Source organism: Sceloporus occidentalis, unplaced genomic scaffold (genome assembly GCF_023333645.1).
Source record: "Sceloporus occidentalis isolate IW3139 unplaced genomic scaffold, rSceOcc1.0.p SCAF_19, whole genome shotgun sequence".
NCBI classification, from domain to species: Eukaryota; Metazoa; Chordata; class Lepidosauria; order Squamata; family Phrynosomatidae; genus Sceloporus; species Sceloporus occidentalis.
This window is the reverse complement of record NW_028316999.1, coordinates 11,110,171-11,126,897: the sequence shown is the minus strand read 5'-3', so window position 1 is coordinate 11,126,897 and position 16,727 is coordinate 11,110,171. Positions and strand designations below refer to the sequence as shown.

General features: G+C 37.7%; 1 protein-coding gene across 4 annotated transcripts in view; it reads right to left on the bottom strand.

Annotated features, from left to right (window-relative positions):
* Nucleotides 1-208: 208 nt before the first annotated feature.
* The window catches only part of LOC149302396 (unconventional myosin-VI-like), an 89,738-nt gene continuing 73,219 nt past the window's right edge, over nt 209-16,727 (bottom strand). The window contains exons 28-33 of one of the 4 annotated variants that reach the window (XM_089482482.1): nt 16,353-16,382; nt 12,682-12,720; nt 7,045-7,148; nt 5,717-5,848; nt 2,268-2,486; nt 209-408 (exon numbers count right to left, since the gene is read on the bottom strand). In XM_089482482.1, the coding sequence (XP_089338608.1) occupies nt 209-408; nt 2,268-2,486; nt 5,717-5,848; nt 7,045-7,148; nt 12,682-12,720; nt 16,353-16,382 (724 nt within the window). Of the gene's footprint in view, nt 409-2,267; nt 2,487-5,231; nt 5,259-5,716; nt 5,849-7,044; nt 7,149-12,681; nt 12,721-16,352; nt 16,383-16,727 lie in introns of all 4 variants that reach the window. The other 3 variants (XM_089482483.1, XM_089482484.1, XM_089482485.1) reach the window with 3 other exon arrangements.

Below are 16,727 nucleotides of genomic sequence, written 5' to 3'. Positions count from 1 at the left end.
ACAACACTATTTAGCTATGCCACCAACTAAACAACCAAAAAACAGAAAAAGAAATAAAAGCCCCCAAATTAATAAAACCTGTTCACTTTATATTAAAACATCTCAATTAAATGATTATGGAATGTCTAGATTCTCTTATACAGAGTTTTTTCCCTTTATGCCAACACAAAGGTGCTACTGTAGGTGTGCCTACTCGTTCCCACGAGGACTATTTTAGTAGATTTTGGAGCATTGCTGTGGCGTATGTTGGCCGGGCTTGTCTGCTCTCAATTGCATTACTCAGGTACTGGATTCCACCGCAGCGCTCCCAGATCTCTTCAAACTGTCTGGGTAATATCTCTGCCCCTCTCTTCCTTGTTAGACCTGTTTCTTCAAGACTCAGTTCACACATCTCCATGTCATCTTTGCCTGTAAACAAGAGGAACAACGTCTAAAAATAATCTATTTTAGTTTTACTGTCCAATTTTAGAGAATTGCTGAAACTTAGCAGTATTGAAACGCTGGAGTTTACAAAACAGAAAATGTTTGCTTAATTTTCTGCTTATCAAATCAGGGATGGCTAAAAATTCCACCAGGCCTTCAGCTGAAAACATTAATTATGTTCCCAGCTAAAGGCCCGGTGGAATTTTTAGTCAACCCTGATTAAGACCATCATACATTTGAGGAACTTTATTCACAAAGCTAAGATAATGAAGCATCAAATAATTACCCAGAAAACACTTAGACATATTTTTCTCATTAGAGCTGAAGATGCAGTTAAGATATAATAGACACAATAGATATGTGGTGCAATTTTCTCAATTATGATGTGCATGGTCTGTTCCATGCTCTCTACACACGGCTGGGGGCTCCAGCAGCAACCTAGAATGGGGGGACTATTCTATTATGTTCAAATGAAATCTCACTTACAATACAACGTGTTCAGGTTTATTTACTGAAGCAAGAGTTGTGGTTTCAACTCCTTGACTTCACTAAACATTGCGAAGGTCCAACACCAGTGAACTTCTGCCGTATTGAGAGCTTGGATTGCCTGCAGGATGCATATTTTAATCAGTGAAATTTCTTTAAAGCCTACCCACCCATTGAATTATATATTATGCAGGGGCCTCTTAGCTTGCCAGGGTAGGCCCCTCGTAACGAATAGTGAAGTGAGGGACTCGAAACTAAGCTCCCCTGCAAACGTATTATACTTGAGATTTTACTGCACAGAAAAGTAAAACAGTTAATGGTGCTTCCCGAAAAAGAAAAGAAAAAAAACTTTTTAATGATAGATTTTGACTTTTTATTTCTACATGAATTTTCAGTTCACTTTTGGAAGAATAAAAGCACTGTTGGGATTTTATTTTTCATTGCACATTGGATGAGGTGGACATTGTCACTGCATAGCTTAGGGCAAAATATGCAATGTGTCAAATAATATCACATATCTCTTATAAGTTAGTCACAATTGTCAACAAATATAATGAGGTCATCAATAGTTTTACCATAAAGTCATGTCACGGTTAGATTTTAAAAGGATATATATACTGCATTTACACTATAACTGACAACTAATGTAAATGCATTTTGGAGGAAGTGAACACCAGGCGGTGTATTGCTAAATGCAATATTTCCCCAAGTGTAGCCATTTGCAAAGCGCTGCTGCTGCATTTCTCCAGGCTTCTGATTTTTAATGAGCACTTATATTTTATAGGTTAAGTCTATTAGCTTCTTTGTACATTATACCATAGGTTCTTTTCTAACATGCATACAGAACGAAGTTTGCGGGACGCAGTATGAAGATTCATGAAGTCTTTCCTAATAAATGACACTTCACTGCTAATACCATCCAAACTCCTGGTTTTAATTGTGGTTTTATTCTGTGTTTTCTAATTTCAGTAATAGGCACTCCTAAACCACAAGGATTATGGTTTGGGAATAGTTATTCAATCAGTGGAATAACTATGCAAACCATCCCTAATTAACTCAGTGTTGAGTATACAAGTGTTCTTTGTGGGTTTGTTTTACACCATTTAATATCCATACTTGGGAACTTTCCAGGTTTGGTCCAGAAATGCTAGAAATTACAATAGATTACCAAGGCTCCATGGTGTTTGATCTCCAGGAGGGGGTCCACTCCCAACTATAACAGGCTAGAGGGAGATCTCTGAGGAACCAGCACTGAAAAGTCCCCAGGGTAACGGTAGTATTCTCAAACACCCCATTGACTGCTTCATCAGTAACCAAACCTACATGATATGACATCTCGCATATGGAATGCTACTTACCAGCTACTAGCAAGATCGGGGGCTTGTCTGGGTGAAGCTCCATTTGACGAGCAATCCATGCACCATCAAAATGTGCGTACCACCATCCTTTTTTCTTGTTCTGAGGTTCCTTGTACTGGTCAGCCGGGCGAATAAAGGGGATGCGGAAATAACGCTGTTGGCGATTCATCTCGATCTCCTGTTGCCGTGCAGGCAGCTGAACTACTGGATTCTGCTGAGCTGTATAAACAATCAAAGTGAACTCCATATAAAACTTTTACACAAGTTTAGCGAGTTTTTAGAGAGGAAACCTAACAGGACAATCAAAGAGAATCTAGAACGCCATTTGCCTTTCATGTGCGTCCTTTAAAACATATTTTTCGAGAGTAATCCTGCACGGGAAACGTCATACTAATTTAGGGGATATAAAGTCCACTTTTTTCATTTAAATATCATAATGGTATTACAAAATTCATTGGAGGCATAACAGGCCTGAGGCGCATTTTGTCCTTTCACGTATATTCTTCCCTAAAGAAGAAAGTAAGGTTGATTATGAAATGCTTATTATAGTAATTTTAGTACAGTTCTGTGATTTTAGTACTGAATAAAAAAATGGGCTGCTTTAAAAATGGGTGAAATGACATTGCATGGCTCAGTACTTTGCCTTCATTTTTGACTGCAATAATATAGACTTAATTAGGCCTTTAAGAAGTGGCAAGACCGGTTTCTTTCTCGCAGAAGAAAAAAAGATGGAACTTTTTCTTTAAAGGGAAAAAGTTTTGTCTTGAATTCATTTTATTTGACCAAGGATTACAGTTGAAAGGATTTTTGTTAACTCTGTGATAAAGAAGGGTAAAGGCACTGTGATTTGGGAATGAACAGAAGAATCCAATACTTGGAGGTAATTGAACTGTCTTTTTATATCCTCTTCACAAAACACCGAATGCCAGTATGGTCCCACTTCTACAGAATATCAAAGAACTACAGGAGGAGAGACGGGACGCTGGCTCTCACAATTAATAATCACCAAGTTGGGTTTGCGTTCTATCTTGGATGAGCCTACTACGCTTTGAAACTTTTTCATGAACACAAATTCATTTAGCGATGACACTTGTTGCAGTATTTGAAGAATACGCATTGCTCTGCTTGGAATCCGAGACCTTCTGGATTTGGTTAACTTTTTTTCTTTGACACCGCTCTGCCATTTAATCACATTTCCACTGTTCACGCTTTCACCCACAATGATTTCTTTTCTTTCTCTAAAGAGATTTTCTAAATGAAACCTACAGTATTCATTTAATAAATGTAATGTAGGCTGACAAGCCTAGCCTAGACAATGCACTCGTGGTGTGAGTGATATGGAGCTGTCAAGGGACCACCCATATAGAGCTAATTTTCTAAAAAAAAAAAAAATGAAGAAAAAAATGAAAAAAAAGGACTCCCACTTACTTTCCAAAACTTTTTTACAACAAAAAATAAACAGTCAATTGTGATAAGTCTTCCATGTGAGCAGTTTCTTTAACCGAGTTTGTTTTATCCTGTACTCTTAAATCATACCAGAACAACATTGGCATTTGGTTTGAAATATAGAATTACTACAATGTTACATGCCACCAAAATAATAATATTTATTTTGTTAGTCTAGTAAAAAACCCAGAGGGAGTTACATGGTTACAGCTAAACAATGTTAATACTTTGGGAAACAAAGCAAAATGACCTAACAGACGTCTCAAACTGGACCACAGGGACCACTAAATGAGACAGATTTAAAGACTTCTCTGGGTGTTCTTAAACAGGCATGTCCATAAATTCTACTACATTATAGGTCTCGGAGGACAGATCCGAAAAAACCCTGTTCCTGAGTCGCAAAAACCTTTAAATTTCCTTTCTTTCGATGTATCAATTATACTTAGCAAGTCTGTGAAATCAAAATTTAAGGTATAATGATGCATTTTAATCTTTGATTGCCCCAAAATGTAGTTAAATGCTCATATCATAAAAATAAAACAAAGGGGGGGGGGTGTATTCTAAAAGTAATCTGCAAACATTACAAATGCATAAAATGCAAATGCAACCAGTATCAACAACTTCTAGACACATAAAAAAATAATGTGTTCTCTTTTTACAATTCCGTTTTACACATAGAAACATTTTTCTAAGCATTCCACGATACAGCCGATGCATTTTAATGACCCGATACACCATGGTATTAGCTAGGCAGTTAGAGTTGTAGGTTTATAAGCCACATGAATCCATCACCTTATTATAGCCTTTCACTTTGCTACAGTTATTTGTCCAAGAATAATTCACGATTCCTATCATTATGTTAGTGCTATCCTATTTTAAGGTAGTCCAATGTTACATCATGGTTCATATGCATATAATGCCATGTTTGTGAACCCATACTACTGGACACAGGTGCGTGATACACTGGCCAATACTAATTCTGGAAATTCTGGAACAAAGTTCTGAATTAGGAGTGACCACCATGGAAACCAATAGAATGTTTTTGTTGTCTGCTCTACAATTAGAACGTTGCCAAAGAATTTATCTTATATAAATATAACTTAATGAATTAGCTAGTCAGTATGATGAGCCAGCTAGCAGCCACCCAACTGTTATAAGGCAATAGCACCCAAAGGCATATAGGTTACATTCTGACCCAAGAAGTCCAGCAGTGAATCTTAAATGTCCACCATATACGCAGGCAGAACAGTACGCAGTCCAATTGGTCTACGGGGGAACAAATGGGCTAACGATTAAGGCAACAGTTTGGTCTGCTGGACCATGGGTTAAATACCTATGGGTTACAAACTGCTGCTACCTTGTCCATAGTTTAAATGGCAAGAAAAAGACAAATATCCCCAGAATGTGAGGTTTGTGTGTTGTTTTATAACTGTAGCAAAGAATGTAGAGGTTAGTGGCACAAAGCTTAGACAGATCCCTCTTCCATCATATTAGTCTTTCTACCATCTGCACACTTACTTGTGTTGTTCATAAATGGAGCAAAATCTGAAAACAAATATCATTTCAATTGAAAACATGCAATTAACATGCAGGACTTCACGGTACTATTGATATAGTAGGGCAATCTTTAGGATGCTAAATTTAAAATATTTGAAAACAGATATTTCTCTGGAAATTAAACTCTCACTAAGGTTTTAAAAGAAGGCCAATTTTTGCCGCAAATGTAAATGTTTGCCATATAATTTGGCAAATGTTATCGTATTTAGAGTATGCTTTTAAATTCATAACATGCTACAAAATGGAATGTCTGGAAACACAAACATGCAAAGGCTAGTAAATGTCTACGAACAACATTCAGCAAACATTCTAAAATGGGTCACTTTCACAATTTCTTATGAGCATTTATGTTTAGTCATCAGGGCATTAAAATATTGAAATGAAAACCACGAGTATGTCCAAAATGTGCTATTGGGTCCCCGGGCTACGAAGCCGATTTAACATACCATAGTCAGTGATGGATTTGGGGACACGTTCCTCTGTTTCTGTGTTGCGCTTCTTATTCTTGGCTTTCCAAGCATGGTAGACTTTAAGCCGTCGGTGAAACTCCTCCCTGCAGGCTGCTAGCAGCTCGATATCTAAACAAAACCGACATATTGGGTATTATTATTATTTTTATTATTTATTGATGTAGATATCGCCGTAATATTCCGTGGCACTGAACAATGGTTAGACATCAGAACAACATTAAAAAAGCCTACCATCTGACATGTCAGCTAAAGCAGGCTTTCAACATGCTCAGTTAAAAAAATATATTTTAATCAATTATATACCCTCTATCTGTAATGCCTGTAATTTTTTAAGGACAAGTGGAGGTCATTGTGAAGGACATGTCCAGGGCTGTCTTTTCACAATGCTGCCTATGATTCCCCCCCCCCCCCCCCGTATTACTACACAGGTTACTAAATCCTGCAATTACTAGTTAGAAGAATTTTTTTTTCTAACATCTAACACAGTTTAATTATCTATAACGGGGAGAAGATTGCTTACAATGCACTCACAAAAAGCAACTTATCACAATAGCCTTTTTTGTATTCACATTCAGGCGGAGGATAGGGTAGCTATTTGCTACGATACATATTATCTATTATACATATTATATACAAAATTGTTCTGAAATGTGCCTATGATTACTGTAGGGATGTATGCAGGAAATATTTTTTATGAAAGACCACGTGCTTTATAATTTTATTTTAAAATATCAAAATCTCCATCTACAAGATATAGATTATTTAGTGGTTAGAAGTTTTTGAGTCATGCATTGTAGGAGGCAGCATGCAGGTTTAAATGGAATGATGTCTCATCATTTATTTAATAGAGTAATATGTTTACTGGCCCATTGTCTATTGGATAAACATTATACACCAAATCCAGAGCAATATGAAAAACATGTTCTGTGAGAAGCAACACTGGGAGACACTTTAACCCGGGGCTAGGCTTTCTAGCAGACATCTGGCTAAATGATCCATCGCAAGCAATACATTCCACAAGCTCTGTCAGACTTGACCATCCCTGGTTTAAAATCTATAGTTTACCACAATCTGATACCATTTTACTGAAGTGCAATCACAGTGGGGAGATTTCAGACATTAATCTCCCGTGCCCGTCGGATGGCTGTAACCCAATAATAAGGTGGTAATTGCATTGTAGGAAACCTTTCGTTTCCCCTCTGTCCTGGGGGAAGACGCTAAATAGATCAATTCAGTTTCCTAGCGGAGCATACCCTTCGTTAACTGCTGTCCCTCCGCCATAATTACTTGCATTGTTGACTTACCGCAGGAGGTATTGATTGCATCTCTAAGCTCGGCATATTTCCATTTGCTTAAGTCATACTTTTTGATGCTTGCAGCTGATTTTGTAGCTTGAACTTGAACTCCCCTAAAATAATGAAATAAAACAGTAATATAAGAGTTCCTTTACAGAAGAAATCGCCAAATGGTAGTGAAGATCAGGCGCACAGCTTAACATTGGCATTTAGAATGGTACTTAAAGAGAAGCCCGTACCTGCTGCGGCCGCAGAAAACTAAAATATAGTTATCACACAGAAGAGTTTATTCTGGGGTTTTATGATTTGGAAATGGGCTAAAAATTATGATTTCATTCTGTCAAGGATATGTTTTCAGGACAGTAAATACTGGTATGATTCCCTGTTGAAACATTCGGCGCCGACAGTTACACCAAGCAGAGAATGAACAAAAACACATACACACACATATATACACAATATATATTGTCATTTGAAGAGACATGTCCCTTGCAGACACACAGATAAAATACAGGTCGCATGCTAAAGGATCTAAGCACAGGACTTAAATTTAATTGAATTACATCCCCTGAGTGCGCTGATCCTTTACCATCCAGAAGATTGGGGTCACTTGAAGACTTCCTTGTTTTCGAAAGAAAAGCAAATTGTGTCCATTAAAATATCATCAACTGGATCAGAAATACAGTGTAGAACTTTTTTAATAGAATATTTTCATAGGCGGATTTTATCATCGGCCATCACATCTGTGTTCCAATGGTAGTTGCGTCGGCTAATCCGAGTTCAAGTTTAAAACACTAATTGATCGTTAGAAATGTCCTTGTGACCCCAAACCTACGACCTGTAGTGTATATGTCTTTTTCCGTACAGGAGAAGTGGCATTTTCTATAGTCCTCAAAAGCTGAACAGTTTGAAAGACCAGTGGCTGGTCGTTTAGCTCGCATTTAAGGTGAAAAACAGCTCATCACGTCTTTCTCCCCAGTAATGGACTATGTGCCTAGCTTTCCTTCACAAACAAAAGACAATTTATTTCTCATAACAAAGACCTGTATTCCAACAGCTTAAGCCCTCTTTAAATATTGTCGTGCATTTCCTTTATTTTTGCAATGTTCTGTGTGTCTACAGTTATCGCTTCCTTGTCCCACATTGGTTACTACTGGTTTTTTTCTGATCATTATTTCCCTATATCATGCGTTTTCCATTTTCCACTTTGGGTTGTTGGTTCCTGCATTCCTGTCTTGTCTTGTACCTGTTCTGTATGTATGATATTTTCCCATCTCTCCTAATCTTGCCTTCCTTTTCGACCTAATACCTACATCTTCCTTTCCCTCTGCTTTCACACTGATTAGAGCTGGTCAAGACTCAAGCCTCAGCTCATTAGGAAGGGGCAAGTGCGACACAGAGCTAAGCCACGAGATAGGAGCAACTAAAGTGCTTCTTCTTCATCTGTCTTTGGGTCCTTGCATGTCAAGAAGGATGTAATGTGTCTCCTGCAGCGATCCAGCTTGGCTTCCGCACAAGCCCCACTACAACTGGCTCATCTGCCACTAACATCGCCAACTCCATTTATTTTGCCTTATTTAAGAATATAAACATAGACCGGAAAGTCATGCTATAGGGGTTATGTATAAAGAGCCTCTGTGGATTAAAATCATAGTAGTGTAGCAATAACCATAGCAACATATACAATTGCTCCACCTTTCCCACTATAATTACTCATTACACATAACCCAGTTTGACCTTGTATATTAATGAAAAGAGATGCGAATGGACAATAACACATTACACATGCAGGGGAATTCATTAAAGTCCAGCCACAACAACAAACTATAATGCACAGATTTTGTTATAATCCGCATTGAAGGCAATAACCTATAGGCAAGTGCCTATTACACACTGCGCAGCTGGCCCAGTAGGGACATAAATCAGTGTCAAATGCTCCTGAGCTCTACACTCACCACCATGGAGAATTTACTGGACACATTGATCACTGCTGAAACAAATAACCACTAATAGCATTCAGCACACTGCCAAACTTATCCCGCCTGTTTTCACAAGGCTGGCAATTATGGCTTATTAAAACATCTGATAATTCAAGGCAAACATCATTACAGCAAACCACCCAGTTTTCACTAATTTGGCTTCGCCCCCCCCGAATCAGTGTCTTGACATGAATAATGTAATCAATCAGCAAACCACAAATGCATCAATGATTCTGGTACTCATCCACTGTTTTCATTCATTCGTATTGATTTACTTAATGCACTTAACCATCTGAGCTCCAGAGGAATGTGTGGATGCGAAACGCTCTTGCTATTCCCTATCCATATATCATAGTGATCTATCCATACTAGCAGCGAGTTTAATAAAGAAGCGGTGGACAGGTAGGTAGGAGACTTAAGCAAAACTGGTACACTGTCAAAGAAAAACATCATTGATCTAGTGAAACTGTATCTTCTATAAATTAACTTACCGAGGGAGGTTCAAATGAAAATTTAAAAATGTGCTTGTTCCAGTGAGTCAATATTGTAGAACACCCACAGGGCCTCCATTATTTTGCTTTCATGTAAGCATTTTCTAATGGCAATTACAATTGTAGACATTTTCAGATTGGCTCAAGAGGCCAGTTCGAATACATTTATGAATTCGAATGTTTTATTTTTTTCTACTTCTGATGCTTTCTGCGGCTCCACTTAAAGAATAGGCACATGCAGATCCACCAAGACTAATTTTATTTTCACCAACAGATTTGAGTGGCAGATCTGTAATAAGGTTGCAATTTATAACAAGTGAAACCTTTTTCTTTTATCATACGATAGTGGAATGGTTCAAAGATATACCCAAAACCTTGGGTAAAAAAATAAGCAATGATAGGATTAGGATACAATGTGTCCAAACAGGCATAAATAGGACCATTTGACTTGGCTACAGGTTAAAAATAAAAATTTGAAACATTGGTTGATTCTTAGGGATAAAGACACCAGAAAATGTGTTACTGCTAGTATAAGTATAAAGTAAAATAATGCATAACCTGCCCACTTGTCCTTACTTAGGAAAAGTACAGCCTATAGCAATGGATAACTGGCTACAATTCTAAAGAAATAGTCATAACAAAAGTTATGGTGGGTAAAGGTGATGGAAACCCTTCCACTTAAAATTAAGGGCGTAGTAGAAGTATTATTAAACACTCATCTACAGACACCAGACAAGCCAGAAGCCTTGTTTTCTTTCCCTCAGAAATCTCATTGAAATAGTTAACAAGATTGATCGCAAAAGTATATAAACACTATCAGCACCAACAAAAACGATGGAAGTTTCCTCAGATCATTTATAATTAATACAAACAAATAAAAAATACAAGGTTTAAATGAGTAAAACCAAGTCCTGTAACTTCTATTTCAGCATGTGAATACGTTGCAGTCTGCTACTGCATATAAGACACATACCATATGACCAAAAGTATGTGGATATCTGACCATCACACCTTTATGAGGTTGAACATCCCATTCCAAAACCATAGACATTGCTATCCCATTTTTTGCAATTCATTTCATAGGTTATTCAACGGGATAAAGGTCAGGGCTCTGTGTAGGCCGTCAAGTTCCTCTTTAGACATGCTGGAAGAGGAAAGGGCCTTCCTCAAACTGAGGCCAGTTCCAATGAAAGGTAATGTTAATTATACAGCATACAAAGACATTTCAGACAACTGTATGCTTCCAACTTTTGGTTACATTGTGTACAATGGCAAGAAAAAGTAAGTGAACTCCTTGGAATTACTAGTATTCATGTATACATTTGTCTTAAAATATTACATGATAGTTATGTAAGTTACAAAAATGGACACACAATCTGTTTTTATTAATAACACAAACATTGTGATATTATTTTGTCCATATTGAATACATCATTCAAATATTCACATTATAGGTTGGAAAAAGTATGTGAATGCTTAGCCTAATCACTTTAACAAAAACTTATTGGAGTCAGGTGTTAGAAAAACTGGTGTCTAATCAGTATTGAAGGTGTGTTTTAGAGCTATTTTGACATAAAATGCCACCATTTTGACTTTGCTACTATCAAGAAGCATCTGCTGATGTGAACCATGCCTCACAAAAAATAAATCTCAATCAAAATTGGTGATCTGCATAACGCTGGAAAGGGTTACAAGGTAATTTCTAAGAGTTTACATATTCATCAGTCCACAATGGTTTACAAAGGTAAAAAAATGTAGTAGTGTGGGTACTCTTCCTAGAAGTGTGACCCCAGCCAAGATGACTCAAAAGGCACAGAATGCTTAACAAGATGAAGAACCCTTGGAGTAACAGCTAAAGGTTTGAAGGAATCATTGGAATTGGATAAAATGTCTGGAATCCATGACAAGACACCACGGATGAAGCGGCTGCTGAACACGCAGCACTAGGTGATGCAGCAGGTCAATGACCCTAAACATTGAAGTAAATAAAAAAAAAAAGAAGAAAATCCGCCTTTTGGAGTGGCCCAGTCAGAGCCCAGACCTTAACCCATTATAGATACTTTGTAATGACCTCAGGAGAGCTGTTCACACCAGACATCCTAAGAATAGGGGGTGAACTCAGGCAGTTCTGTAAGAAAGAATGGTCTAAAATTCCTCCTGAACATTGTTCTGATCTGCAGCTACCAGAAGTGGCTGTTCGATGTTATTGCCATCAAAAGTGGTTGGGCCAGTTATTAAATCGAAGGGTTCACTTACTTTTTCAACCAGTGACGTAAATGTTTAATGGGCAAGTTCAATAAAGACATGAAATATTATCATTGTTTGTGTGTTATTAGCATTAGCACACTGCGTTTGTCTATACCTGTCACTTACATCAATAATTAATGCAGAAAACCAGGTGATTCCAAAGGGTAAATTTACCTTTTCTTGCCACTGTATATACTATTGTACTTTCAGTGCCATGTGAAGCTCATTTCTTTTTTACTGTTCAGCACTGTTGAGAACAGCCGATATTTTCTTAACAAAATATGTTGCCTAAAATCTGAACTTAAGTTAAGTACGCTAAGGTTTACATACTACGGAAAATAGAAAAATTAAATTGAAAATACAGATTGAGCAAAATTAATATTCTGCATCTCAGATTAGTTGGTTTAAATAGAATCATTTTTGGGCCACAGTGAGATCACGTATCAATCTGTTTTATTTTTCGAATATTTCCATCCTAGGAAATGGAGTTGCGGAGTTATTCTGCAGTAGGTAACATTCCTAATGCTTTTGTCTGGAGGAGAGGTACACTTCAGTTCCTTTTTCTGCAATCAAACTATTCAATGTTATTTAAATGGCTCATTTGCTGCACTGCAGTATCCACACAGTCACTTGAACCGAAGAATCACCGTAATAATTTCTTGTGTTATTTCTCTTGCAAAAAAAAAAATAAAAAAGGGAGAGGGGGAGAACTATATAAATTAAAACTATATCAATTTAATTATGTCTATTGTGATCTGCTCGCAAATATTGAGTGAAATTATATTACAAATTATTCTGTGCTTTGCTGATTAAAACAAAGATTCAGTTCTTACTAAAATCAAAGTGACGTGCAAGAAATATTTATTATTTTTCTCTTTTTCCTAGATTAGTTCTGTATAAATTACGCATGCTTTTTTTTTTCCACCAACCTAGAAAGAATGTCTGTCATTTCTCTGGCCATATCCTCCCTAAGGAAAAAGATCACAGGTCAATGATCAATTTGGAAAGAACATATTAAAACATCAAAAGCACACGCTGTAGGTTTACCATACGGCAAGCGAGCCAAAATCCTGCAAGCCCATCAGATGGTACGGAGCTGCATCCAAACATATATTACTTTGGCTTAAGTTCCTATAATCAAGAGTTTCAGACTAACCTGGGGATAAAACGCACAGTATATTCTCTTGAAATATATATGCAACACCAATCTGTTTACTATAGCTACATTTTAAAACTTGTTGAGGTGAAACCAACATTATATAGATCCATCGTGATCCTTCTGCATGGGCGTGCGTCTCCGTGGAGAAAATCACCAGGAAAAACATCAATATATATAAAAGAATTCACTACAGTAGCAATTCAGAACAATATATCACATTAATGATTATCAGTATGGTGTACGGATGCATGCATACATTCTTTCAACTTTCCCTGAATGGTCTCCTTCTAGGGCGAGGGGTTCGATGAATTTAGACATATTGTAACCGGATGCAGATAACAATTTACTACACAGTTCCATGACATTCAGGCATGGCAATAAGAATGGGAGATAACTCCACTATATTCGTATACATAGAAAGGAGATAGAGGGCGAACCACGGCCAAAACGGTCTCATACATGGTGCCCAATTAAAAACATCATTCTTCTCGGTGCCTGATTAAAAAAGAGAGGTATTTGAATATCTAGGCCAGCATTTCAGATATAATGTAGTTCAAACTTGAGAATTAAGTGGATGTGGCGGTGCGTAGATTATAACATTACAATTTGTAAGATTTTACTTTGAAGTTTTTTTTAGTTCTCCGTAACCTGATTGTGTTCTATTGAAGTCTCAGAACTAAATGCATAATTGTACATTGTTTGGAGTGTGACATTATGTACTGTACAGTTCCATTTTTAGATTTCGAACGATGCATGGTATACATTCAGCTAAATTACTTACTTTACAGAGAGGGGGGCAAACTAATTGAACAGCCTGCCATCAGAAGCGGTAGGGGCTAATACAGTGAGGGAATTTAAACATGCCTGGGACAGGAATAACTCTATCCTGAATCTAAGACAATACCATGGACTGATTAAGGTCGGAGTCTCTACATTGTGGACACATAGGACATGAAGCACTATGCAGCTTATCGGTACATGGACCAACCATATTACTCAAATTGTGGTCTATGGGACACTTCAAGGTGGTCCTCAGTACGATGCCAGTAGTGTGATGATGTGCATTATAAAACATGTGTTTGTGTATGTATAAGGTCAAGAGAATGCTGGGAGAATTCCCCCCATGACTAATTTTTGGGTCAATGACTGATGTTTTTGTGCTCATTTTATGTGGATCCTCTGCAGTCCCTTTCTTTAAATGTGAAAAAACTCTGAATGTGATGTCGGCTAAAATGTTTTTTTTTTCTGCTATACTTGGATTAAAGGCAGCCAGCCCCAAGCCTGCGCAAGACAGACTACTAAATCAGCGAGGGTTTCTAAACTAATATTGTAGGCTGTATCAGGCTTTTATGTACTTTATAATTGCGAAGAGAAAAGAGTAAGGAGATGATATTTTGTCAGAACTATACTACTGACAGCGTACAAAGACTTTATAATATTGTTCATGGGGTAAATTATTATTTTTATTTAGTGTTTTATATAGCGCCATCAAATTGCTTAGTGCTGTACAATGGGTAGACAGGACATCACAAGTAGTATATAACATAATGATCTGACTTACAGAAACACCCTCTAAACACAGCACCTAGCATATAAACTAGAAGCAAAAAGTAACGCTAATAGTATATAAGGGGAATTTAATGTCAAGGATGATACCAGCCAGTGTATAACTATGCATATACAGCCAGGTGTACCGTCATGTACCGATTATTAAATGTACAAGGGATCAACTTGGCTTTGCAAATAATGAACATGTAACTTTTTAAAGCAGAATTTGCAGTGTCTAACGAGGTTATTTCGCCTTTCGTTCAGGCAGTTTATGCTTTTCATTCTGCCGCCTCTGCACGGGATTAACTGCAGAGAGCCTATCTACAGCTCAAGTGGTGTCTGGTCTGCCACAGCGTTCGGCTTGGTATCAGGTCAAGATAATCAGGATGGTGCTTTCTAAGCACGGCTGTTTCATCAAGAACTACTGACTTTGCTATTCTGCAAGGGAATTAGGGCCGGGGTGCTTCTAACGTTTAATCAAAGCATGGAAGGCAGACTGTATGTGAGGCGAAGTGTCCATGGAGGGACCTGTTTGCTATAATTCAAAGAATCGTCATCAGATGCTGTTGTCAGTGCTGCAATTGACCACATAAAGCAGGTATATTTAATCTTCTTTGCCATCATCCTCTCTAATGTATCATAAGAAATCACAGCACAACTTGTCTGATGATTGACTTTGTGTCCATTTCACCGCGTTTACCCTTTTAGACTTTTTACTAGTATGATATTTACTCTACAGTATAAATACCGTATTTGCTCGATTATAAGACAAGGTTTTTTTCTGAAAAATACCCCTCGTCTTATAATCGAGGTCGTCTTCTAATCAGACCTCAAAATGTCCGCTGGGGCCATGCTGCTTACTGGGCTTTGGCAGCAGGAGAACAGGAAGCTAGCAAAGTCCTCACATAATCTGCCTCCCCCCTCCTTCCTCTGGGGGCGGGGCCAGAGAAGTTGCTCCCACAGCCGGGCCCCTGCAGAAGTCTGCGAGTGAGAGATCTGCAGTTCAGGTAAGGGGGTGGGGGAGGGTTTTTGTGATTAATGTGTTAAGTATGTGTGATTAATGGAATGAATGAGTATTTAAATGTTTGTGAATGAGTGTGTGTTAGTATGGATGTGTAAGGGGGGTGGTGGTGGTAGCATGGCATAGGGGGGCTGTACTCAGACTCCTATCATCCCCAGGTTCCAGCATGTACTGGCTGCCTTGGCTTGATAGGAGTGTGATTGCTGTTAGCAGTTATATATATATATACCTCCAGAAATGCCTTTTAACCCCCTATATGCCACTCTGCCCCATGATATGCCTTTTAACCCCCTATATGCCACTCTGGCATATAGGGGATTAAAAGGCATATCATGGGGCAGAGTGGCAAATAGGGGGTATAAGGCATTTCTGGGGGCAGAGTGGCAACACTGGGGGCAGATGTGCATAACTGGGGGGGGGGGCAGGTTGGCAAATAAAAGGATATAAAAAAATATATATTTTTCTCAATCGTAGCTTTTATTAAATATGAAAATATTGTTTACATGAATTCATATTTACTAGTAAAACTTTTTTTCCTATAGGGTAGTCTTATATTCAGGCTTTGTTTTTTTCCTAAATTAATATTTAGATTTTAGGGGGTCGTCTTATAATCAGGGTCGTCTTATAATCGAGCAAATACGGTAAATAAAATGAGGATTTTTTACAAGCCTTTATAGTAAGTTACTTAAAGAACGACTAGTAGGGTCAATCTTCCTAAAATATCCCTAATTGTTTGCTGGATTGGATTAATCTATTTGCCAGGTCTTCTAGCAGGCTACATTCGGACCGGGAAATATCTCATTCATTAACAATATAGTGACATTCCCACCACCACCTGTCTTTGAGTGTAATGTAATAAAAAAAACACATACATCGTCATTTTGGTCTTTTCGCCGCCAGCTCTGGAAACAGAGAAGACATACTAAGTTAGTTTAAATGCCTTTTCAATTAATTCTGTTTCATGGCAGTCTTAAGATTTGACAAGGCCACCCCATGCACTGTCCCTTTTGATTTAATATATAATGATCTCTGTTTGAACTCGGCAAAGAATTATACAATATTTTCCACTTTGCTTTAATCTTTTCAACCCTTCCACAGGATAGCTTGATTAGCAAAAAATAGAAATTACCAATAATTAAGAAACCCTTGCTTTGACAATTATTTTCCACAAGCCCCCCAACAACTTCTATTCTGTTTGAACTTTCTGCATCCACTAATTGCTTATTCATCTGCATTGATTCGCTAGT